This window comes from Strigops habroptila, chromosome 7 (assembly GCF_004027225.2).
Source record: "Strigops habroptila isolate Jane chromosome 7, bStrHab1.2.pri, whole genome shotgun sequence".
NCBI classification, from domain to species: Eukaryota; Metazoa; Chordata; class Aves; order Psittaciformes; family Psittacidae; genus Strigops; species Strigops habroptila.
This window is the reverse complement of record NC_044283.2, coordinates 46,568,953-46,594,183: the sequence shown is the minus strand read 5'-3', so window position 1 is coordinate 46,594,183 and position 25,231 is coordinate 46,568,953. Positions and strand designations below refer to the sequence as shown.

At 39.9% G+C, this 25,231-nt stretch overlaps 1 protein-coding gene and 1 long non-coding RNA gene across 4 annotated transcripts in view; both read right to left on the bottom strand.

The window, feature by feature from the left end:
• The window catches only part of SH3D19 (SH3 domain containing 19), an 85,631-nt gene extending 71,679 nt beyond the window's left edge, over window positions 1-13,952 (bottom strand). For all 3 annotated transcript variants that reach the window (XM_030492245.1, XM_030492242.1, XM_030492244.1), the window contains exon 1: window positions 13,585-13,952. Coding sequence is in view for 2 of the 3 variants with exons in the window: in XM_030492242.1 (XP_030348102.1) it covers window positions 13,585-13,702 (118 nt within the window). In the remaining variant the exon portion in view is untranslated. The remainder of the gene's footprint in view (window positions 1-13,584) is intronic.
• A 494-nt stretch (window positions 13,953-14,446) lies between these two features.
• Window positions 14,447-24,273, bottom strand: LOC115610503. Its single transcript, XR_003992260.1, has 2 exons — window positions 23,592-24,273; window positions 14,447-15,262 (listed from the first exon to the last, which is right to left on the bottom strand). It is a non-coding gene; the product is annotated as an uncharacterized LOC115610503 (long non-coding RNA).
• Window positions 24,274-25,231: the final 958 nt, after the last annotated feature.

Below are 25,231 nucleotides of genomic sequence, written 5' to 3'. Positions count from 1 at the left end.
CAAAATCCATAAAACTGAGCGTTTATTTATGTATTTTAATATCACAACAGCAGAGTCCCTTATCTGTTGTTTAAAAGGCAGAAGGCTCAAGGAGAGATTAATGAGCAGCTTGGAAGAAACTTTTTTCATTTAGTTTATGTATAGCTTTCCCTTTACTCCAAAAGGCCACAAAACCAGGACACACTCAAATTTGTAATTGTAAAGGTACACAGTTTTTATACTTGCTTTAAATTTTACAGTATGCTGCTCAGTTCTAGAGCAGTACATTGCAGGGAAAAAACCAAAACATTATAATCCCCCCAAATGAAATGACACAAGTCTGTCACTTTTAATACTAAACAGTACCCCAGACTTGTAAGCACAAAGCATTCCTGCAGTTTTTTCTACTTCAAGTAATGCTTTTTTTCCCCACTCTTGAGCACAACTGATACATGGCTCTCAGCGGGAGGACCCTGACACATACCTAAGAATGCATTCAACCTCTGTGGTTGAGTATTTAATCTTGAAGTTTACTGACCGAAAACCTGTAATTATCCAAAGACCATATTCTTTAACTTGCTGAAGAGATTAACTATAGTCACCTTTAAAGCTTTTTGTTCACTTTCACAATACATAAGTGGAAAAAATAATTTACTTGACAACAGATGACACATTTGCCAGTGCTACATTTGCTGCTGATTTGGCTTTGTGATCCTGAATTTCCACCCCCTCATTCTTGCTCCGATGTTACTCCTGCATTGCAACAGCGAAAGTCTGTGTGCATCAGTGTGAACATATGTGCCAGCCTAAGAGTGGGGCTGATTGCAGAAACAAGAGAGAAAGGAAACAGACTGTGTAAACTCTTACCACTTCCCAAAAAGGTTCATATTATAAGGACGAAGGTCAAACTCGGCACCGGGAACTGGTCTTGTTCTCAGGCCATGAATGACAAAATAGATACACAATCAAGTATAGGCAGATACACGTGTTACCACACTTGGACCTTCTACCACACTTTTTTAAGAGGGAAATTTAGGATACAGTTGTTTCTAAAGCTCTTTTTGCAAGAAATGAGCAACTCCTGAAAGTACAAATTCCCACATCTTCATACAAGACATCCCAGCGATTAGTGCAATATAATTCTTAGATTATGTACTTCAGGTACAAGCAGATATAAGTACCCACACACCACCATGATCACAGAAGGAGCAACTCAAGACAAGCCCTACTACTTCTTTTATTTTTATACTTTCATGAGAAAAATACCAACTGACTCAACCTTCCGAGAGACAAAAGGTTTATAATCACAAAATCCCTTCCTCTCTAGGCATTTCAGAAATGTTAGATCTATGTTTCTGAAAAAACATTTCTCTGATGTTGCTAACAGCTAATAAAAGGAAATTAACCATTCAAGAGCATGCTACTATTTTTTTCTTCCCAAATCAGTGATTCAGCATGCCTGTAAAGACTCTGCATATTCCTTAACTAAACAGAGATCAGTTTTACGGTATGTCTGTCTGCCATAGGGTGTTGATACACGACATACAATAAATGCAATACAGTTAGACATGTGTGAATAAACACTGTAGTAAAAGACCATCTTACAAGCATTCATACACCATATGCAAAATCCAAATGTATTCAATTATTTTTCTGCTCAGGGCTTTGCCCTGCCTGTGGACCAGCACATCCAGCACTAAAAGAGCTTCCAGGTTTGAACACCTGTGCGTAGGTACACTTACCTGTCACAACATGCCCTTTACCACACTAATTAGAGGCACACTCCATGCCTGGAGATCTAAGATATGCACAGAGAAATACTGTTGTTGACTAAGACAATCATGATAAAAGTAAGAACCATTTTCTTTAAGTTTTCTACAGGGCATTTGGCTTGTTTATTTTGGATTTTTTTCTGTTGAATCACAGTTTCCTAAACTTGTGCATTCCTGGCCACAGGCAGGATAATTTGAGGCTATGACTGCAGGGGATATCACTTCCACCGTTTAAGCAATTTCCTTTGACCTACAAAGTACAAAACCATGTGTGGTAGAAACAGTTTTTGTTGTATACATTTCAGATAATTGTTTACACTTTCTGAGAAATCACACGCTAACATTACTTTCAAAAGACAGAATCTCCATCTACTACAGCAGATTATTCTTGGATATAAAACTCTCTGCAAATCCCACCCTTCCCACCCTCCCAGCCAACCCAACAATCCTTTCCCATTGGGCAATTAAAAGTTTCCTGAATTTGCTTATCCAAAACCGTATGTTTTTATTGTTGAGATGGCAAACCTCAGCAACAAATGACTCCAGTGTAATCTTATGCATTATGCACTTGGAAGTCGTATTTACTGGGGGTGAGACATAGATTCACAATAATGTGCTGCGTAGCAATTCAGCAGAAGCTATTCCCACTTCAATATCATAGGAAACTAATTCAGCTTTAAAACAAACAAGAAAAATCCTTTCTTGATTATTTCACCCTGTGAGGCCGCTGACAGCAATAGAGATGACACTGCTTTCAATTTAGGAATCAGACATTCTGGTGAGTGCAAGTGCAGAGGTCTGAAGTTAGAGAGGAACTTGGAGACTAGAGGGGATGAAATGACACAGAGAGAAAGAAATTTACTTATTAAAAGATTGCAACACACTCAGCCATAAAAGCACAACCTCTATAAAAATAGAAGAATGTACCAGGCAAACAGCAGCATTTTTTTTCTCTTCAGATACCACTGAAATACTCAATAGCTTGTTCTTGGAGTATTTTGCAGTCCCTTGTCACTATTTATGATGAAAGAATCTCCAAGTCATTTACCCAGTTCACATAAACCACCAAGAGAACATTCTTAAACCTCAATGACTTTGTTGCAAGTACTGATTTTCTAGAGAAGTGCATTTGAAATTAGCCTATTAACAAAATATGTTCCTCCAGTGACATGGGTAATTTTGCCCAAAAGCCACACAGAAATAAAAAATACTGGGAAGGCGAATTGCTTCTCACATGCATTGGATTTTTCTTGAGTATCACAAAATGGATTATTCCCCAAAAGGTCTCTTGCACCTTATCATGAAATAAACATTACAAGATCTAGAAACATCATAAAAGGGATCGATTTGAAATTGATTTAATAATATTGCTATATACTGATAAATTGTTGCAACCTGAGATAACCCTCATTCATTAGCTTTGAGCACATGCTTAGAAGTTGTGCAACTCTAAGTTAGTATTCCACAGAACAGGAAGCCCAGCACTTGTTTATTCTTGAAACATGTAATATTTTAATGCATATCATTTGATAACGTAGAGACCAGCATTCAAAATTCATTTTTTAAGATGTGAGTCACCTGGCATTCTGAAGACATTTTACTGAGGTGTGAGATGAGTTTATCCACATCTATTCCAAAGTAAGTGTTAAACATCTACCAAATCCTGTTTAAGGAACCTAAGACTCCTTTGTTACTGGTATAACATGTGTGCATGTAAAACTGCATACATGTGCCCGTTGGTCCTTGATGACCATCCAGACTAGAAGTCAGGTGGATCTATCTACAGGTGGATTCCTTGCGCCATGATTCCACCTTTTGCAGAAGGCTCATCTGTGCAGTAAATCTTATCACTCAGCCACGGCTTTTGCGTCTATGGGAAAATGAAGGCGTGCAGACTCACATGACCAACAGTAACTTAGGGTCGTACTACAACTTGAGACAGGAATTTGAAATGGAAGGCCAATTCAAACAGTGGGAGTGCACCAGAAGTTCTGGCTAATCCGTAAGAGTGCCAAAGGTCAGAGGATTACTGAAGAACCCCACAGGTCCTCTGTGACTGTGGCAAGGACATAAAGATGCAGTCATTGGACACCAGTGCCATTACCTTCTTAACATAGGTCTGCTTGCCTAACCAGTGGGGAACATATAGATCTCCTCCCAAGCCCCAAAACTGGAAAAGATAACAGTTTATAAAGAGGGAAGACGGGAGGAAAAAAGTGGGGGACAACAAGGAATTGGCAAGTCACAGAATAGAAACACCACCTGCTGTGATGAAAGGAGGCAGGCAACCTCTCCAGAGCACAGGGATTTTACACCACTCGGTAAGATTTTCAAGGATGCTCAGCAAAAAGAGGTATGGTTCAGAACACACAGCTTGGCATATTATATTTTATTTAAAAATTGAAAACATGGTTGATTTCCACACAACTTGAAAAAACATACAAATCATAGTAAAAATACTGTGGTTTCTCTGTGTACAAAATGAAAACAGTAAGTCACAATTCCAAGAAATGCCTTATAAACAACCCCTCGCATTAGATGCCTACACCTTTCATTCTTCACATGTGACCCTTTTACTTCAGACAAAAGCTGACTGCACCTATCTCTGGGCTCCTGAGAAAGCACAGTATTTCACAGAGCTTTCACATCTGTTTTTCCAAATGTTTAGCAACCGTTCTTCCTCCTTCTTCCAGCCCCTCAAAAAATACACAATAGAAAAAGCAGCTAGTATAAAAGTAATTCTTTTAGCTGCCTCTAGCCTTGACACCAGGCATCATGTCATCAGTCTTCTAAATGCAAATTCCATCCATTCAATTGCCATTCATGGTAACATGAAGCAGTTTTCCTGCTGTTCAATGAGAGGCTTCAAAAACCATAAGGCAACTTAAAATGACCCGGCAAAATGATGGCAAAGCCATAAGCATTCAGAAGCCCTCAAAACAAAGGATCCTGTGTTTACCACAGATGAACCCAGGGTTCACAAGTGCTCTGGTAATGCTGATAAAGACTGTTCCAATTCTGCAGTACCTTGGGAAAATATCTCTCCTTCCGCATGCTCCCAGACCTCTCCTCTTCCCACTCATGTGCACACACCTAAAAGGCCTACACATCCTGTCAGAGGCATCCAACCTCTGTAAATATACTAATAAGTACTTCTACCTTGCTATGATGCCAAGAGTAAAATGCCGTAATGACACACCTCAATTAAATAGTTCTTGATAATGCATCCACCAACATCAAGGTAGTGGATAGCAATTAGAGAAATGAAACGTGCCTAATGTCATGGCAGCAGCTACCATGCACTTTCCAGAGCCGATATTGGTGAGCTACAGCAAGCTTTCCACACCAGCATGGAAAACTGCATTTTTGTCATCATGAAGTTATGCCCATGAGCACTGGATACATGAGGTCTGCAGCATTATCCCATCTCATCATTCTGTGATACCTGTCCCAATCTCCCAAGCACTGTCTTGACCTGCCTAAACAACGTACGTGGTAGATTGCAGCAAGGGTACTACCCTCAGTAACTCCATTCTCAGGTGAACTTCATCATTCCAGTCTGAAGAACCCTGGGTGTTTTGTCAGACATACTTGCAAAGGTTGGCAAGCATATGACAAATGACAAATCTTACAGCATTTGCCTTCAGATGAACTGTGGCACCTGACAATGCTGTTTTCAAAGTAGTAGGTACAAGGAGAAATATTTGTTCCAAAACTTTTACTTTGATCCCAAGTCCCACATATCTATTAGTTTCTGCACCCTAGATTTACAGTGCAGACAGTTATAAAACGAATACAGCCAACTGGTGGAGCAGTTTATTATGAAAAAGTTATCAAAATGCTGAGCTTGTTTCCAGGCGTTTATGTCCCAACAGGATGAGCCAACAGTATTTTAATAATGAATAACATCACAGCACACTGTACAGTCGAATATCATTGCGAATGATTTAGCAGAGATGTGCACAACCTGAACCAATTTTCATGCGCAGATCTATGATATTGAGTGCTCGGGGTTTAATGCAAGACAGAATGCATGATGAATACAAATGTATCACCTTAAGAAAACAATTGATATTAATTTTAGCTGATCTCTTCTAAATAGAAGCAAAATGTTATAGCTGAAGAAAAAAAATAATCAAATGGTTTCTTTTAAGCATACAATATTCTATCTATCTAGAGGGTGAATGGATCAGAAACCCCTTTGTAGGAAATACAGTGCTTGAATTTTACCTAAGTTTTTAAAAGTGTGAATCATCATCCTCAAGACCAAAAGCAAAATATCAATAAGAAATTTATCATCACAAATCAAGAACTAACGAATACCCAGTAAAAATATCCACCAGCAGGTAAAAGGTAGTAACCGATTTTATGTAATGAATAATTGTGTTCCTTACTACCATGTAAGATTTGAAGATCAAAAGTGTAAGTGGATTCAAACAAGGAATTGAATTTCTGAAAGACAAATCAATTGGCAAAGATTTAGCATGGCCTCTCATATGCAGCCTCCAAGAAGTTGCTAAGACATTGACTGCAGGGAAAGGAATCTCTTTTGGAAGTAAAAATCAAATCCTAGGCAATGTTTTTTGCATACTTTCCTGAAGACATTTGTAGGCAATTCTAAGAAACAGGTTACCTGAGCGGATGAATCTTTTGTCTGATCCAGTATGACATTCCTAAGAATATGAAAAGTTATAAAATTTTTGTTCCATGATTTTTTTACAGTTTGCATACTGGGGTACATAGGAGCTACTACCATGGCTCTGAAAGGGGAGGTAGTACACCCTATTAGTTATAGGAGCAACAATGTCAATCGTTTGAAATCTTCTGCATGTTCTGATCCAATCACACTTTCTCCAAAAGGCTGAACAAGCTGACTGAAGTGGTGACTCACACACAAAATAAATACAACAACCTTTTCAAAAGCTTAGGGGAAAAAAAGGCAATAGGAAAGAAACGAAAGATCTGCTGCATTCATCTCCTACTACGGTGTGCAAATTTTCAGCCTTGCTTTGAGCCAGCCCTTTGAGCCAGCCCCAAACACAGCTACATATAGCCATAGAAAGCAGGTATAGATTTGTTTTGTAACATATGCAAGACTTCATAAACCAATTAAGTTCATCTTTGAAGCATCTTATTTAGAATTCCATTAAGTCTTGCAAGAAGATCCTAAATTGTTAAGTCAGAATGTCAAACTGATATTTGACATGCAACCCATACAAATTTCTGCTGATTTACAACACCACCTGAAGCAGTTAATGTAACACAGCACTACATCAGATGGTCAATTTAAAAATATTGAAATCCATAAAACCTGTCTTTCAAAATTAATACAGTTCAAAGGGAGAAAAAGTAGTTTTCTTCCTATGTGCTATCAACCACTTAATCTGTGCTTTCCTGCAAAAACTTACTTTTGTCCTTCACTGAAGGGAAGGATGCTTGCCAAGCATAAACCACAGATAAACAGACGATATATTGTCTACCCAAGTTGGCTGTTGGAACACTTCAGTAACTTTGGTGCATGCTGTTTTTCAAGAGAAGAGTAAAAAAAACTCTTGGCCAGCAACGAAGCCAGGGCTTCCACTCCATTTTTGTACAGTTTGAGAACCCGAGTAAGTGAGGCAGGACTGCGCATTGAGAAGGTTGAAGGGGCCGGACTTCTATAGTCTGGCAAAGAAGCTGCTGCAAACCCCTCTCTTTTGGTAGACTTTTCAAGACACAACTAGACGAGGCCTTGGCTGAATGGCTCTAGCCTTGGCAACAGTCCTGCTTCAGGCGTGAGGCTGGACTAGGTGACCCCATAGCTCACTTCCATGGCCACAAACACAAAATCATCAAAACAGAGAAACTAAACCATGCTAAATGTAAAGCACTGTATTTAACTATAGATAATAAACCTCAACAGAAGTTTATGTCAAATGGCTTTAAGTGCTATCAAACTATTTTTTTTTCATACTGCACATATTGTATGAGATACTTATTGAAACACCACACAGAGAGATATATCAATTTTTAATGGAGAGTCAACACTGCTTCTCTGTGGCTCCCAGATTTTAAATCAAGGTTGACCTCTCAAAAGTAAACACTGGCAAATTTACTTACAAATATTAAAGTTTTTCCGTCTGTAAACAACCACCACTATGATAAAAGCTTCTTGCAATGAGGTTATGATTCATTTTGCCCTTTGGTGCCCATCCCCATTCTTTATGCAACAACCCAGATTTATCATTTGTTACCTTGACAGGAAATGAGTGCTTGCAACACAGTTAACAGCATGGTCTTTGGGCAACCATAACTCAATGGGTTATTCTCTGGCTACAACCTCACTGCTCCTTACGCAATGATACATTTTTGTGCCTTTTGCTAAAACCTAAATGAAGAAGGTCCATTTCATCATTTACTACCACCATTAATAATAATACTTATTATTATTTATAATACTTCTTATTATTTGTCCTTCTACAGTTTCCTTGGCTAGGGAATCACCCTGTTGACTATCAGAAGTTACTCAGTTATTTTCCATAGAGCAGCCTTCATATCTAGAAGGGTTGTTTCTTCAGAAGACATAACATTCTTTGTGGTTCAGTCTACACTCTTGGCCAACTAACTGCAAGCAGGTTTTTTCTTGCCACTGACAGCACACTTGAATTTCAAGATATGTTGGTGAATTTTCATGTATAGGCTACATTATTTAACTTCCACAAAAGCCTGAGTTAGTATCTTATATTAACCTCAAACTGGCTACATTCAAAGAATGAAATTTAGTGCAAATGTGTGCATCACCTTAAACTGGCTATGGAAAAGGCCTAATCAGGTAATCTTTTTAATACTTGCATGATACAACATATCAGCACTGGTTAGAGATTATTACAGAAGAATTACATTATTTGTGCTCCTTTAATGTTAAGTGTTTTACTGTGGTGGCGTTCCAGGCAATTATTAAAACTGAAGCCCTTCAGCATGCACTGGGACTACAAAACCAAGATAGACTAAATCCCCAGAGAAAGAGGGAAGAGAGATGCCCAGTTGATAATCAACTCTACTGCTTCCTGACCATCTGAGAAAACTGATCAAATACATAAAACAAACACCTGCTCCCACACTCCCCCCACTCATTTTTCACTGAATAAGAGACAATAAATGGTTACCCTTACTATGGGCAAGCAGAACAATTTCCAGATCAGCACTGAAGAACACAGGCATGCAGACAAGGAAGTTTCCAGCTGAACAATGCTGACTTCCATTCTATAAGGTGCAGATCTTCACGCTCCTTATATATAAGATTTAGTTAAGATTTTAACAACACAGCAACTAACTCTTAGACTCACCTTTCCCCTAATCATGCTTTCTCTCTGCTCCAGAGTCACTGGCATCCCTTGGGAAGTACTAAAGTCAAGATGTTCATGTTATGATCCAGTGAACTCTAGAGGACATGATCACTTAATCACACTCAGACTTAAGAATTGTATGAAGAATTTCAGATCATCTTATTCTTTAACCTCTTAAGGCCAAACACATACTTTGCATTAACATGGAAACAACTGCTTAGCATTCATTTATCTGTAAAAAGTCCATAATGCCTGCAAATTCATATTCACCAAATTTCGTCAGACACACTACACAGATGTACCCCCATAACCTCTCAGCATGTTGCACAGTGAAATAGTCAATCTTAATTTTTTATATTGGACACAGCTCATTGTTTTCAGCTTCCAAAACAAGTCAGCACCAGTTTGATGTGGGAGTTGTGGGAGCGTAAAGAATTGATCCAACTCTGAACTAGATCTTGTTTTGGGAAAAAAAAAAAAAAAACCAACCAAACACCAACAAAGGACTCAGTCAATCAAACAACTAAAAATAGATTATTTAACCCGTAATCTAAAATTACCCAATAGATTTTAAAAGGTTCCAGAAAACATCTGAAATACTACAGAGAAAAGGGGGGGGAGGGGTGTAGGAAAAAAACAAATAACTAAAAAAAACAACCCACAAACCAGAGACATTTCAGTCAGCATAGCAAAACATGTGCAAAATTTACAGCCACTGTGTGGGAACAAACCACAGACAAGCATTTGTGATAAGTAAAACAGAGCAATATTAAATTAAGTCAAAGCCTTTCCTTGTGTTATTGACCATCTGTACTTTTAACCACACATTAAAGTACAAATCCCAATAGCTCTTCATTATGAACGCAAATAAATTTCATTATTGACTTCTATATTGGGCAATTCTATTTTATTTCTAAGTAAAGAAACATCTGCCACATCCATAATGGGCTATTCTTTCTTGAGGAACACTGACCAGAATTCAAAGTGAAATAATACAGATACTGATTATGTCAAGAATGCCTTGTGCGCTTTAGATAACATCAGAATACTGAGATACTCCCTCAGCCCTAATGCAGCAGGAAGGACACATAATTAAGCAATGCACTTCACAACTAAGATTAACCATATTCACTATAAACTTTACTGCAAGTTCGCTTATGTTAGTAGTCACAGAATAAAAAGCTAGTCAGAATGGAAAAGCACACCAGATTAAGGTCCAAAGTTAGACTGGAGAGAGCCTGTAAGTCTACAAGGAAATAGGATTTTAGTTTCAATTTTATGCTATGTTGTTTGTTTGAGTTGGTTTTTTTTGTTTGTTTCCACTTTATTAAAATCAAACTAAATAAAAATACTAAACATAAAAATTCCAGCATTTTCTATTACTTTCCAGAGCAATAATGTATGTGACAGAAATATGCAACAACAGGGGTAGAAATCAATTATGTTATTTTACGTCTTTATATTGCAGTAAAAAACCCGAAAGGTTTCCAGCAAGAATGGATTCCTTTCCCACAGCAGGTGACCAGACAATTCAGTTTAATGAACCCATGCAGCTACTTTTATTCTTCTGAATTTTTAAAGAATGTATCCTAGTTCTCCTCCCTATCACTTAGAAAATTATACATATATATATTAAAAAAAAATAATCAAACACTCAGCATTTTCTCAAAGGGAAAGTCATTTCATTGGAACAGTCTCAGGTTTCTCTACTTAACATCTTCTCCTAGGTTTTCTAGAACATGTTAATTAAAAAGCTTTCTTGAATTCAGAGAAAACAATTCCATCATCATGACATGCAGTGGGGTAAAAGCAGTCAGCCAGACAAGCCACCTGAGCTATCTACAACTGCTCCATGGACAAGGATGGTTCTGCCAATCTCATCTGCTCATGTCTCCAAGTTTTCATTTCCTGCTTTCAAATCAGCTCTACCACTTCTCTAGTGCTTAACCAAGCCTCTTCAGCTCATTAAGCCAGCAAAAAAGCCCCCAAATCCAGAAACAAACAAAAATGACCAAACCACCTCCCAACCAACCAAATAAAAACCCCCACATGAGCAGATCTTAACAGCTCACAGGCTATAGTTTCACAGCAACCTAAGCCAAATTGACTCCTTGCTGGCAGTCTCTTACCTCCCTCTGACTGCATCTTCCTACTCTTTCCCTTGTGCCAGCTTCAACATTCATCAGAACCTGTACAAAACCATTCCAGAGAGCTGAATCAGCAGGCCCCCATCCACTGAAGAGAACAAGAAAAATGGTGCTCTGCTCAGCCAACGCACCAGAACAGGCTAGTGCAGGTTCCAGTGAGCACAAGAGCTTGAAGAGAGCCCTCAGCAAACAGCCCAGGCTGACACCAAACCACAACTTTGGCAACTCCACTCACCAGCAGGTCGGGCAAGCAGCGGAGCTGACACACGGAAGAGAGCAGAAGTGGACAACCACAGAAGAGATGACACCTCCAGCAGCAGCAAGCTGTTAGATTAGTTTAGCTAGCTTCATCCTACAGTACGCAGAGTAGCACAACAGTGACTAGCTTCAAGGAAAAATACTACTACTTTGTTCCACAGTTTCCTGCGTTCTGGTCCTCCAATAAAACATCGCTAATTACATGTCTGAGTGTTTAGTAAGACAGAAGCATTTGTGAACTTTCACCTTTCAATTACCACTTTGTATACACACCTTACACGTGCAGGACAAAGGTGAATAACTGCCCTTACGCACTTTCATGCATAAGCTGAATATACCAGAAATTGAAGTTGCTTACATTCACAATTAGTTTAACAGACTGAAATGCTTAAATTGACAGTCTGCAAAGATGCAACTACAACATTTCTTAAATCCTGCAAAAATACCCAGCAGGCTTATTTAACACCTATTTACATTACCATTTTGGCAGTGTAACTGCATAGTACATGCAAAACCAAAAAATCCCACTTATTTTCAATAGGTTTATAAATAAAGGTGTAAGAGAATTGTCAAGTACGAGAAGAACAGCAAACTGATCCACTTTGGGTGATACTCTTCACGGATGCCTTAAGAATGCTACGCTGGGAATCTTCATGCCATTTTCGACTGTAGAGTCTTGCGAACAGATGGAAAGAAGGCGAGACAGCTAAAGCAGAATGCCATTCATTCACACATACTTTACACTACTAAGGTAAACAGTGCCTGGCCCATTTCAAAGAGGGATTGTCAGGACAAGGTAATAATAAAAGTTTAAAAAAAGGACGCAGGCCCTTTATTACTGATAGGAGCATTGTATTAAAGACAAACTCTGAGAACAAGCTTTGTTCTACAAGAAGATGGCAAAGATTATATATATATAAAAACAGCAGAACCAATTGTACGTTTTCCGCTAATAAAAATCTCCAAAAGAAGTACCTTTAAAACCCAGACACCGTGACTAGCAGCGTGAACATTCAGCTATTGAGGAAACCTTTCAGGAACCAACACTTCTTTTTTTGCACCCTTTCACCTAGAGAAGGCAAAACCCTGCACATATGCCAAGCCACAATGGTCTCAACAGGCTCTTGCTAATCCTGCACCTGCCCAGATATGCAGTGCCATGTGCAGGGTCACCAGAAGCCACAGGACCTGCCTGTCCCGAGTTGTCCTACCCAATCCCTCGAATTGCTGTGTTTTTGTCATCTACAAAGGAACGCTCAATTTCTTGTCGCTCAAATGGATGCGAAACCACATGAATTGTATCATTGCTATATCATTAAGGTTGTATCAGCATTATTTAAAATCGGAATATTTGGAATTCAACTTTAAATACATGGTGTGGCTGAGATTTTCCCTGGAAATGGCCCTTAGGAAAATGATTCATTCTGGAAGGAATTTTATGCTGACAGAAAAAGAAATGCTTATACACCTGAGTGACTACAGGAAGGTGATACATGTGTTGCCCCTCAGCTAACAATGATGTCTGAATTAAATACTATCAACTGCTGCCAGGGTCCACTGGATTTTGCCATTTCAAATAAAAGCTTGTTGTGACCTTCTAGTCTCTCTATAAAAGACATTGCTTGCTCCCAAGCTCCTATCTCCATGCCTTTTCACATACACTCATTCTTGCCTCCTGCTTGCAAGGCCTGCTGCCCATACCCACACGGAGATGATTACATGTGGACAACTTTGACATTTAGATGTTCCTCCACCTTGGTACTAACAAGAAAAATGGGTATTTTATTTCCTGATGTGGCATCTTGAGCATCTGGATGTATCTCTGATGGTCAGTGCGTGTCCGTGTCAGCATAAGCTCGGAGAAGGCACAGGCTCCGGGGCAGACCCTCAGGCAGGAGAGCCCGCGCGGTGCGGACCACGCCAGCCCGTGGCTCGGATGCACCTGAGCTGAGGTGACCGCGGGTGAAGCCGCCCGGGCCGGCACACACTGGGGCGGCACAGCCGATGCCACCCAGCCCCTTGCAGGAGCTCAGAGCCAGCGACCGGGCCAGGGCTGGCGCAAAGCAAGCGACGCCACGGCCCGCCGCGCCCCCCGCCCCTCACCTGCCGCCGAACTCAGGGCGACCCTCCGGTGCCTCCGGCCGAGCTCCCGCAGCTCCTCCTCGTCCTCCTCCAGCCTCCAGGCTTCAGCCATCGGCGGCAGGGGGGCGGCTGACAGCATTCAAGAAGCGGGGGCTGCCATGTCCGCTCCCCTCAGCACGGCGGCCCGGGCCTGCCCCGCACCTGCGCCCTCTCCGCCCCGCTTCTCCTGGCGGGCTTTCAGCGCGGCCCGCTCCGCGCTCCTGCCGGCGGGGCGAGCGGGGCCGAGGCGGGAGCCAGCGGGCTGGAGCAGAGGCGGCGGTGGCGGCCTTTCCTGCCCATCCGCGGCTCTCCGGCGTCAGCAGGAAACCCGGCGGCCGCCCGGCACCGCCACAAAAGGGGGCGGAGGAGGCGGTGGCGGGGGGAGGTACCTGGCGGCCGCCGCCGGGCTGAGCTTAGCCGCGGCGGGCACCTCGAGGCACGCCGGGCTCGGCTCCGTCAGGGGGTGTCATGGCCGGTACTAGTTGGGGGGCGTTTGAACCCCAGCACCCCGTGCTAAGGGGGAAGAAGGGGTTGAGGCGAGGGGGTCGGAGATGTTCCTCCCCTAGGGGCGAGGGGAAGGGGGTGGCCGCAGCCCGGCCCTGCCGAGCCGGGCACTGGGTGGCCCATCGGCTGAGGAAGGCAGACGTTCAAACAGCGGCCGGCTGCGATTCGCGGCCAGGAGGATGTATTTCTTGGCGTGGGGTTGGTTAGGGTGGTTTAAACCACTTAAGGAGAAGTAATCTTACAGACACACTTAAAACCGTTGAGGTACACACTTACAGTGCAGAAGCGATAAGAAAAATCTGGCTGCGTTTCGAGGTGGACAGTTAGAAGTCAGGTGTAGTTTTAGCTTTGATCTTCATGTATTTATTTTCTGGGCCTCAATTGCTCATATCTGAAATTGAAATTATATTGCTTCCTCACATCATACAGTTACTCTAAAGCCAAGTCCTAAATGCTTTTACAGATGACTCTATATTAGGCACCACTAAAAAAGCATATAAGGAAGTTAAATTCAGATTCAGCTTCAGAGCAGGTGAATAAGGGGTAGTAAATCAGCATGTGGCCACAAATTAGACCAGAAAGATACAACAAAACATTGAGTAATCCTAATGTTAAGCAATATCTGTGCTGACTCACTAAGCACCCTCTGGTCTGTATAGTGAATAAAGCAGATCGTGCAGGTTGAAAAAAACGTATGTGAGCACAAAACTGAAAAATATATCACGCAAATGATTGTCTATGCATTTCTTAATGTTTCACATGTTGTGAAACATGCTTGCCAATGTGCTTGACTTTACAATCATTGATCCTTAACAGATGGTTTTTTTGACTGGAAAGTTTAGTGTTCAAGTGGTTCCACTTTGAAGGACATAAGACTTTATAGTATAAAAGGACATAAGGCCAGGCAAAAAACTGGATGTACAGCAGGACTGTGAATGAACAAATCAAACCTTTCACTACAGGTATGTGTTCTCAGAAGCTTCATGCCTCGGATGGGTGGATTGCATGGAAGCCAAAGGATCTCACCGCACAAACTTCAATGCAAGATCAGCATGCTCTGTACATGATCTAAGCTGGATACACTTAGGATACCCAAGTTCCTCAGTGGAGCAGTGCTGCCACAGATATGCTGCATGGCTGTGTCACAAAGCCTCACCTGCAACGAGAAACACAAAAAGGTAGTTCCAATGTGGAAAGTGTAAGGAAGAACAGCAGAAGAGGGGGAAGTCACTGGTATGTGCATGTGTGAGAGACAAAAGAGAATCTCCTGTGTAAAACCAACAGTATGTGTTGTTTGTATTCTGGTTCTTCCCTGTGAGCCAAAATACAGGACCTGTATTCAGTTCCTAAACTCCACTAACCACAACAAACAACAAGGACCATCCATTTTCCATTTCTTGAATATCTCCTTTTTATACTATGTGTTTCACTGCTGTTGGGGGGGAAGGAAAGGACGCTTGCTATCGTGTAAAATCAGCAAGAAAGGAAAAACCAGAAATATCCCATAGAACATAACACAGATTTAAGGAGCCCAGAAAATTGGATTAGACCCGCTTTTGTTGCTGAAATTAAGACAGATGTGTCCAAGCATATAAAACTGAAACATACTTTTGGAGAGATCCTAGGCCTAAAAAAACCATGTTGAACAGAGTAGTTCCAGCTATATCTAAGAAAACATTCCCCAAAATATCAAATAATACAGTACAGAAGGATCATAAGTATTTAATGTTGACAATCATCAAGAGTTCTTTAGTATTCACAGGGAAAGTCCTACTTAGAAATGAATACATCAAGTGATGAAGTCTCTGAAGCAATGGTTTGGCTATATACTAAGCTCTGCCAGCAGGAAATGCGTCTGCGACAGGGACAGAGTTTTAGAGCTAGAGGAACCATTCAAGAAGAGCCTGGAACTGAAGACAGATTTCAACCAGAAAGGAAGAGATCAAGCTAAATACAATCTGTATGTGGATACAAGATTCAGGTAGAAATCATACTACTGTAAACAGTAGTTAACATACTACTGTATGTTAACCAACATACTACTGTAAACAGTACTGGAAAGAGTTTTTTAGTATTACTGGAAACAAATAAAAATTCCCAGCATTTAAATGAAATTAAAGTGCAAGGCAGCACTGCATGAAATGCTTGAATCATATTTCTGAAACATTTATTGCAAAAAACATTCAATAATGAGCATTGCCTCCAAAAGGAGGTTGCTTACCAGTAGCTAGAATTCTTCAGGGTATGTTTTCTGTAGGTGTACGTATGCTGCCTGTATACAAATGCCACAAGCATTCAAGCTCAGAGGTGGTTTTTAGGGTTTAAATGCCTGCAGAACAAGTGTATGTAGGGTAATATACAGGAATGTGCAAGACAGTACATTCACGTACTCTTCACTTCTCTCAGCTGCAAAATCTGCCAATATGTAAGGACTCTAAGGGATGAAGGGTGAATGTCTAGAGCTCCATTTCTTACAAGCAATTCTTTTCTAGTGAGTGCTTGCCAGATGCACTCATCTATACACTGACTGAGCTGTGACTCGCTTCTAGTTTATGTTGGTATTTTCAAGTGATAAACAGCTTTAGGGTTTCCTGTCAAATGCAACAATACATTTCTTTATCAGGCTTGATACCTGATAAAGGTGTGTAAATAATGGAGGTACCTAGGACGGAGGTAGGCTTTCACAAGTCTGCAGGAGATGGATGGGGCTCTGACAGAGTGCTCTGAGCAGCAACGGTAGATCTGCCCTAGCAGTCTTGGAACTGATCCTGACACAGCCCTTTATCTGGGTAAGCAGTTTCTAGAGGGAGGAGAGCACTGTGCTTTTGGGTCTTGAGACAAGCAACAAAACCAGCTGGTGAAATAATCAAAAGAACCACAGTTGCTGGCTGGTCTAATAATAGCCTAGGCCAGACAGAGTAATTTGTGATAATTTGGCTCAGATTGGAACACACACACAAAAAGACTTCTGCTGGTTTGCTGGGTGCAGGGGAAGAAGGAAACAAAGAGGAGGGACGGATGCATTGGACCCAACAATGTGAAGTGCAGCAGGAATTAAAGCCATGTGGGAAATTCTCTCCAGAGAGCCAAGGAACGAAGCTCCTCTATTACTTTTCAGTGAATAAACTGATAGAAATGATAAAAAAGAAGTAAAACAAGAAGAAAAAGTGCACATAGAAGCAAGTTGCAAAAGTTTTATAAAAAAGACAAAAAAGCAGCAGAGCACTTGCTGTAGTCTCAGGTAGCTAAGAGGAACACATCAGCATGTGGCATATGCTGCTTTAAAGCCCTTCATGAAGTACAATGTATTTGTGTCTTACAAGCGGGGTAAAATAATTGCATTCTTGTACTTCAGTGAGAATCTCTGCTGCATACTGCGCGTAGGAATAAAAAGACTTTTGTATATTTTCATAGCTACATTTCTCCAAGAAAACAAACCTTACATCCCAAAAAGTCTGCAATTTGGTTGTTAAAATCTGGAAATTTCTCACTCAAGTCCTGCTTTATCATATGTGTCTTTGCTGTAGTGTATATACTTGGACTTTTACAATGGTAGACTAAAAGAAAGAAACAACTGGGTAAATGGGTCTTTGAACTCTCTGCTGAATGCCTACAATTAGTCGCCTTGGCAGTTATTATTTTGTAAGTATTTTGTTCTGATTTGCATCCCTGGAATTGCCACTTTGTTTGGCCCTGCAAAAAGACACTGTTTTTCAACAAAAAATATCAGCTCTATAGAACTGCTTAATTGAAGTCGCCCGTGTAGCCTCAATGTCTATTCAGGTTCTGCAAAGCAGCTGAAGCCTGCAATGAATGTATCAGTGTTTGGCCGAGATACAGGAGCCTCAGACCACAAAAGAATGCAGACAAAGGATTTTTTTTAAAAGCAAAGGATGAAAAAGAGCGTTTTCAAAAGGGAAAATGTAGCCTTTGGACATGACAACATTATTTTTGTTCTGAGTAAAAATAACAAGGGTCTCGTTCAATAGACGAATGACGTTGGCAATATAGTCAGTATAGGAAGCTGACATTGCTGAGGGCCGAGATCCGATAATTTGATCTCCATTTGTGTTCTGCTGGTCCAATGGGTTTTAGTGTAGCTGGAGAATGACGTATCAGGAGCCTGCAGGCTTCCTGAAATGTCTCCAGCTAAGTACGGGTTCTTCTTGCGCTGTTGCAACCACTTGTGGCTCCCAGCGTTATCGGCATGACGACAGTCTAACGGTAGATGGTTTTATGATGAGTGAAGATGATTAAAATAGAAGATTATTGATTTCCTTGAATAAGGACCTCCTTATTGAAACACTGGGAAATTACCTTTAAGCAACCTAAGGATTTTGAGACTGCTCTCAAAAAATGAGAAGGATCTCTGCATGAAAGCAGCAAATCCAATAATTTCAAAAGACGAAAAATTGGCAGCCAAGTGAGGAACACCTTTTCGGGAGAGAGTCTTACAGTTGTTAGTTTTTAATATTAACAAATAACAATTATAAAACCCCATAAAATTATCAAATAATTTTGGTTACTTTTTCTGTTTTCCCACTTTTGGGGATTAAAAGCACTCTTTCCTCTCCTGCCCTGTTAACAAACATCTCTTAATAGTCTTTTTCTCTATTGTTAGTATTATCACTCACAGGTTAATAAATATTCTACAGCCTTCATGACTAAAGAGAATAAGGAAAAGAAATAGAAAAACTGTGATGAAATTTGGAAGGGAAAAGAGCTGGTTCAGAGGTAAACACGTTTTAGAAAGAGAGGCTGTCAAGACTAAATTGATTCGTAGTTTGAGTCCTGAAGTATTCGTGTTTACTCTATAACCAGAGAATTAACAGCAGACAGCGTTGATGTTGTGCTAAGTGAGATGGCAACAGTATGATTTAAGAAGTATTATCATATTGGACACACATGAGTAATACCTAGGAACACACAATGCCAGCCCCAGGATGAGAGTTGGGTGTTTCTGCTGCAGTTTGCACTTCAGTGTAAAGAGCTGAAAAGGGAAAAACTTACAGAAGACAGCAAACACAGTTCTAAAGAATCTTCAAAAGATGAAGCAGGGTCATAAATTTGCCCGTTGCAGTACATTTAGAGGTTTCTCACAGTACTGAAATTGGTTACAGATAGGAGTAGCTCTGATTCTTCCTTCTGTTCTTCTGCCATGAAAGGCACATAAACTGCCTTTCACTGGAAATATGTATGACATACAGGTGGATAATCTTCACAGTTCCATACAAAGATTTGAAGTCTCCTGGGGGTTTTTGTGGTTTGGTTGTTGGTTGGTTGGTTTGGTTATGGTTTTTTTAACCCATGGTACCACCCGTGAGCACTCAGGCATTCTGTCATGTTTTTCTTATGCTGAACATTGACACAGTTCACTTTTACCTGAAGTGTTCACAAAGGTATGTTAATATTAAGCAATAGGATAATTCTGCAATTAAATATTTGTATGATGATTACTACTTTGTGAATTCAGTGCTGAAAAGTTTAATATTAATGAGGTGGTAACATTCTACTTACATTAATGTGTGTTTGCTAATGGAAGAACACTTTACTAATGTGGAAGTTTTTCAAAATAGACTATTAAAAATAGAATATTATGAGTTTCCAACTTTAAAAAAAATATTTTGATCAGTTACAGACATTATTTTTCAGTCATACATTCAACAACACAGCTTCTTGAAACAATTTGTTTTTTATAAAAGCTGAAGAATGGAAAAACAGTCTGAGAGTTTTGATTGAGTACTTGGCTAGGACCCTTGACAAATTTTGGATGGCACCTGCTCATTTAAAGCCAGACAGCCAAACGTGATGCAAGATATAGCACTGTTTCTCAGACATTTATTTTTCAATTTATCTGCTCAGAAGGAAGGGCCTGCATACCTCAGGAACAATTAAGGGAAAAATAAAAATAGTCTTACATGATAGCATCAGTCCTGTCTCTTTCAATTTTACACCACAACTCGCACTCTAATCACCAAATGTCAATAGAGGAATAGATGATGACAAGCATTCTCCTCATCAGAGCCTCCATACTGGCTTTAAAGAGGCTTAAGGCTTGACATCAACACTCATGCTTGCAAGAATCTATTTTGCTAGGCTTTTAGAGGTCCTGCACTCCAGTTATACATACTTATTTAAACAACTGTAGTTTCTGAGCTGACAACTCCAGAGTAATCAAGGAGATTCCTACACTATTTACATAGATGAAAAATTGAGCTGCAGAACTATTCTTTTTTCTGACTCCCACTAATAGTTTCATGTTATTTATACATTGATACTACAAAACCCTACAAAACCCTCTGGTGTTTTTAGTGTCAATGACCCCTCGCTAAGCTCTTTGACGCTTAGTTTTGATAGCAATATAGTCCGACAATGGATGCCTTATCCTATTATTTTATCTCCTTATTATTTTGCATATACACATTCAATGGGTTCAGATTTTTTATTTCCATATTCACCAACTATAATCCTAAGATTGCATCATTCAAAAGAAAAAGATTCATGTGATTAAAAAATACAAAGTTAAAGTTTAGAACATGGTGTCACAACAGTAACCAAATTTCCTCTGTCTTAGTTATGTAAGTGAAAACGAAGTGTCTGGCCAATGTCTGGAGCTCCCAGTGAGGTCTGGATTGATGAAGCAGGTACTGCTGGAAAAATCCTCGGTTGGATGAGCAGTTTCTCACAGAAAACTCACCTCTTATATCAGAGCTTTGCGCTAGCCCGTTTTTGAGCGAGATCTAAACAACAGTTCTCAGCTGAAAACTGAAGCAACTCAGATGTTCCATAAGGCATGATTTTGAAACCTTTTTAGACTTCTCTCACATCTTTTCTGTAGCATTTTATGTCATCATAGTCTCTCCTACTCTACCCTGATGTGTATACATTGTAACTCCTCTAGCCTGCCGCAAACCTCAGACTTCACGCCTTCCTCAGACTGCAGCTACTCATACTGTTTATTCTTCACAATGTTTATTCCTTTCCCAAGAAAAAAATTGCACTCTTTCCTCACAGAGAAACAGCCCCTTCAGTCCAAATCTTACAGCTGCTTTTTGCAATTTCATTAGCTCAAAGGAAACGCCACATTCTTCAAGGAGCTGCTAAGCAGAAAGCTTTAGGAGTGTGGAAAGCATGAAAGAAAAGCCTGGGTAGGATTTCCTGGGGTTTTACACCATGGAAGGAGGTGTGGGCTATTCCTCCTTTCTCTGAAAAGGGCTTTGCTCCAATTTACATGCGTTTTTGTTGTTCTCAGGGCAGGAAGTAGCATCCTGGAATTAGGAGGGCAAAAAGGATTCCAGACCCACTCACCTGTGCTTTCTACAGTCTTTCTGGTTGTTCCCATTGAGCAACTAAATTATCTTTATGGACAAATGCTCCTAAATGCTTATCTCAGGTTAACTTTATCAGTCCAGGAACTACTTCACAGAAAGAAATCCACTGTATCTACTGTGAACTCCCGAACTCCTGTCTAAATGCCAGAAGTTGTTTAAAGGATCTCTACAGTGTTCAAATCCCGATCAGTAAGAGTTCAATGGTCTGGAAAATAAGGAAGAGAGTGTCAGAATCAGTTTCTGGGATGCTTTCACAAAAGCCGGGTGTTCAGCACTGTGCTGAAGCCAGGAACAATTTATCAGTGCTGAAGCAGCTCTCTCAGAGACAACTTTATTCCACAAAACCTTCAGGGTTGTAACACAGCCTTTATATTCTGAAAATTTGTGGATGTGGTCATGCCCCGAATTTGTAACTGAACAACAACTTCAGACTTCCTCTGAGTCAAGAGAAAACAAGTAAGATGTTCAGATTTAATTAAAAATGTAATTAAAAAACAGGTTTTGATCCAGAATTCAGCCTACGTACACCTCCCCTTTGCCCAGATTGGAGGGGTGCGTATAAAGGAGGTAGGTTTGAATTACTCTCTTCTCTGCATTTCATCTGTGCAGCAACCATGGAATTTTCTGTTGATAGCTCTGGTGAACACAATTATTATTGGTGAAGCAATGATTTAAGAGTAAGAATGGAATGCAAAAATTTGCAAAAGGAGAATGAAAAATATGCAGATAAAACCATAGTCCCATCTCACAGAATTTCAGGAAATACAGCCTTCCAAGGGGATTAATACAGGTTTATCATCCAGTCCCAGGGCAAGACATTAGGAACATTCACAGCACAAGGAAAATATATATTGAGAATTTCTGAAGTAAATCATCTCTTCTTTTGCGTTGGTGCTTACACTGGCTGAATGTTGATATACTGCTGCAGCACTAGGGCTCATCTGTCTTTGGATTAGCACTAAAGAAAACGCATTAGTTTGACAGTTGTTTTAAGTGAGCCTTGAGCTTTTTCTTTTTTACTCATGGCTGGTTAGGTGTGCAGCTCACGTTCCAGCCTCATTAGTGAATAGTGGCAACTTAAGTCTGGTTATTAATTCTCCAGCTTGCAAGTTGTTAGCAACTGAAGCCCAATAATATTGACATAATGTTGGCTGAACCAGAGATTTCTGAGTCTAGCAGGACTTTTCTTTTTGTTTCTTGATGAAAAATGTCTTGTTGAAAAAAAAGTAAGTGCTTAGAACTAGACAGGTTCACATGTGCTAACATTTCACCTGGTGTGTTAACAACTGGAAAAGTGACAAGCTTGAATGTTTCCATTCTGATTCTTTTTTTTTTTGGTATTTGTTCAAGCCTTCTGAAAATTTACAGGCCTGATTTTTCTCTGGAGAGTTTAAAAACAGATTTAGTGAATGAAAACACTTAAAATTATACTTCCTGTTCTCCCTGGAAGTGAATTTTTGCCTGAATGTAATGGTTCTTGTTAACTTAAAATCCCAAAATATCTTGTATTTGCAGGATGTAATCTCCATCTTACTTGCTCTGAAATACTTTGACATACTTAGTCTTCTACTGGCAGAAGTATTGTATTCATTCTGCATCACTATCAGATCAAAACTTTCAGGGACAGCCATAAATTTTCATGATTTCCTAATGTATGACAAAAATTATATGCAAAGGGGGCATGAGAGATGGAAAATCATCACTGTTAAGATGTTTCTAATGTGCTAGTGATCACAGTACCCTGGCATGTTAATGAAATTAACTTAAGCCTAATTCAATTCATACACTCTTTTTCATCCTTCTAATTACCATAGCACAACTTTTGTGTGACACATTTATATGTGTTTGTGTATATGTGATCATTCCTGTTTCTGTCAGTAATGAAGACACAGTTCATAGAAATAAGCTAAGATTGACTTCTGGCCCTAGTAATACAATTAAAGCCCAGAACTAGATAAAGTAAAGCATTATGTTGCATGACAGGACAGCATTTGTTCTGTCCTTTAATTACTATTAAAATTAATCCTAAAATTTTGTATGCCATTTTCCAGTCTCTTCATTTGTCTTATGAATGTTATTCATACATATTTTTTTTGCTCCTAAAATTTGGCCTCCACTTTTCGAAACCCCTGTAAAATTAGCATCGTGGCTTACCTTTCAGTTAAATTCTTGGAAGATCCAGTGAAATGACTCTCGGGCTATTCATGGCTACACATGTTGTTTTTCTTGCTGTGACTGAACTGTTGAGCTGAAGGAATATTGAAATGTCAGCATGCTTCTTGCCTATAAATAAAGAACAGGCATGTAGAGTGAGTGGTGTCAAGAGGGGACTGACAAATCATGTCCACATATTTCTTGTGTATATCCCCCATACAGCTCTACCCAATATTGACATGTAATTTCCGCAGTGTAATCCAAATCATGTTCAAAGGATGGACAATTTTTATTACCACTCATCCTTGTCAGAATCACTTGAACAGTGCATGTAACTGAACTCTCCAAGAGGCAATCTTTTTCTGTCCAAAGTTATATCAGAATACAAATAGTGAGCCAAGAAGAAACAGGAAAAACAGAAGTTCATGGCACTCCTGAGAAAGAAAACTGAACAGATTCTACTGAGCCATGTAAAAATGTTTTAAAATTATGCCCATTGGACTTAATTTTTGATTTGTCTAATGTCTTGTTTCCAGAGTCCCATCACATGAATCTTTATATATTGAAAATACTCTTTAAAAGGCCTCCCAGTTCTCATACTACCTCTGTCTTCAGTCAGCCTGGCTAATACACACATGCTGCTTGAAAGCTTATTTCAAGCAAGAAATTCTGAGAATCACCTTTATTAAAGACTAGTAAGGAATCAGGAGAAATGGTTGGATCAGAAACCATCTACAGGGACTATCCTGAAAAACTTTTAATTGGTGAAGGACTGTGACATGATCACTAATGAGGATAAGCAGTTTAAGGAACACAGAGGTGGAAGCAAGAAAGCCAGGAAGCAACAGGTAGCGATAGAAAAGGGCGGGTCAGGACAAACTTGCTATATATTCTAGTTTATTTCTGGCTTCTAAGTATTCCAAATGCCCGCCACTCAGTGATACCTTAATCCAGTGTCATGGACACTGGATGTCCAGGACATCCAGGAAATAAAAGGAATGAAAAGATACTGTGAGATATTTGTTATTTCACAGAAATTCTGGCCTTACATCACAGTTATGTTTGTACTGTCAACTACACATTTGATTAATTCCTCACTTTCCTCCCAGTTACATTGCTCTTTCATTGGCTACAGTAAAAAGTTGTGTTTATATATGTTTATATACTTATTCTGTGTATAATAAGTATTTTTGCACAATTATGAAAAGCCCATATGGTCCACACTGGTCACAAGGAAGTTCTGTATAGGTTTCACCACATCCTCCAGGGTCATGTATTCTGCATTTCTCCTGTTAATTTTGGGAGCAAGTTCATTGATGAACTGGAACAGTGACGACAGAGCTGTAACAGCACAGTGCTTCCTGGCAAGTGAGCTTCACAGATATTACTTAGTACATCTCAATAAAAGTGAAGCAGTTCTTGTGCACTTTAAATGTCTTTGCAAGTGTGCTCTACCCACTTTATGCCTGTTAAGATAGTTGGAGTATTTTGCAATTGGTGGAGTCCTTGTTGGTGATGGTATAAAGGTATAAAGAGTAGAAAGGCTGTTTATTCACAGGCCTCTTGCAAAACATGGCAAATGGGAGTTGTCAGAGCCAAAACTTCAGCACCAGTCAGAAGCCAGTTCAGACAGCTGAGCA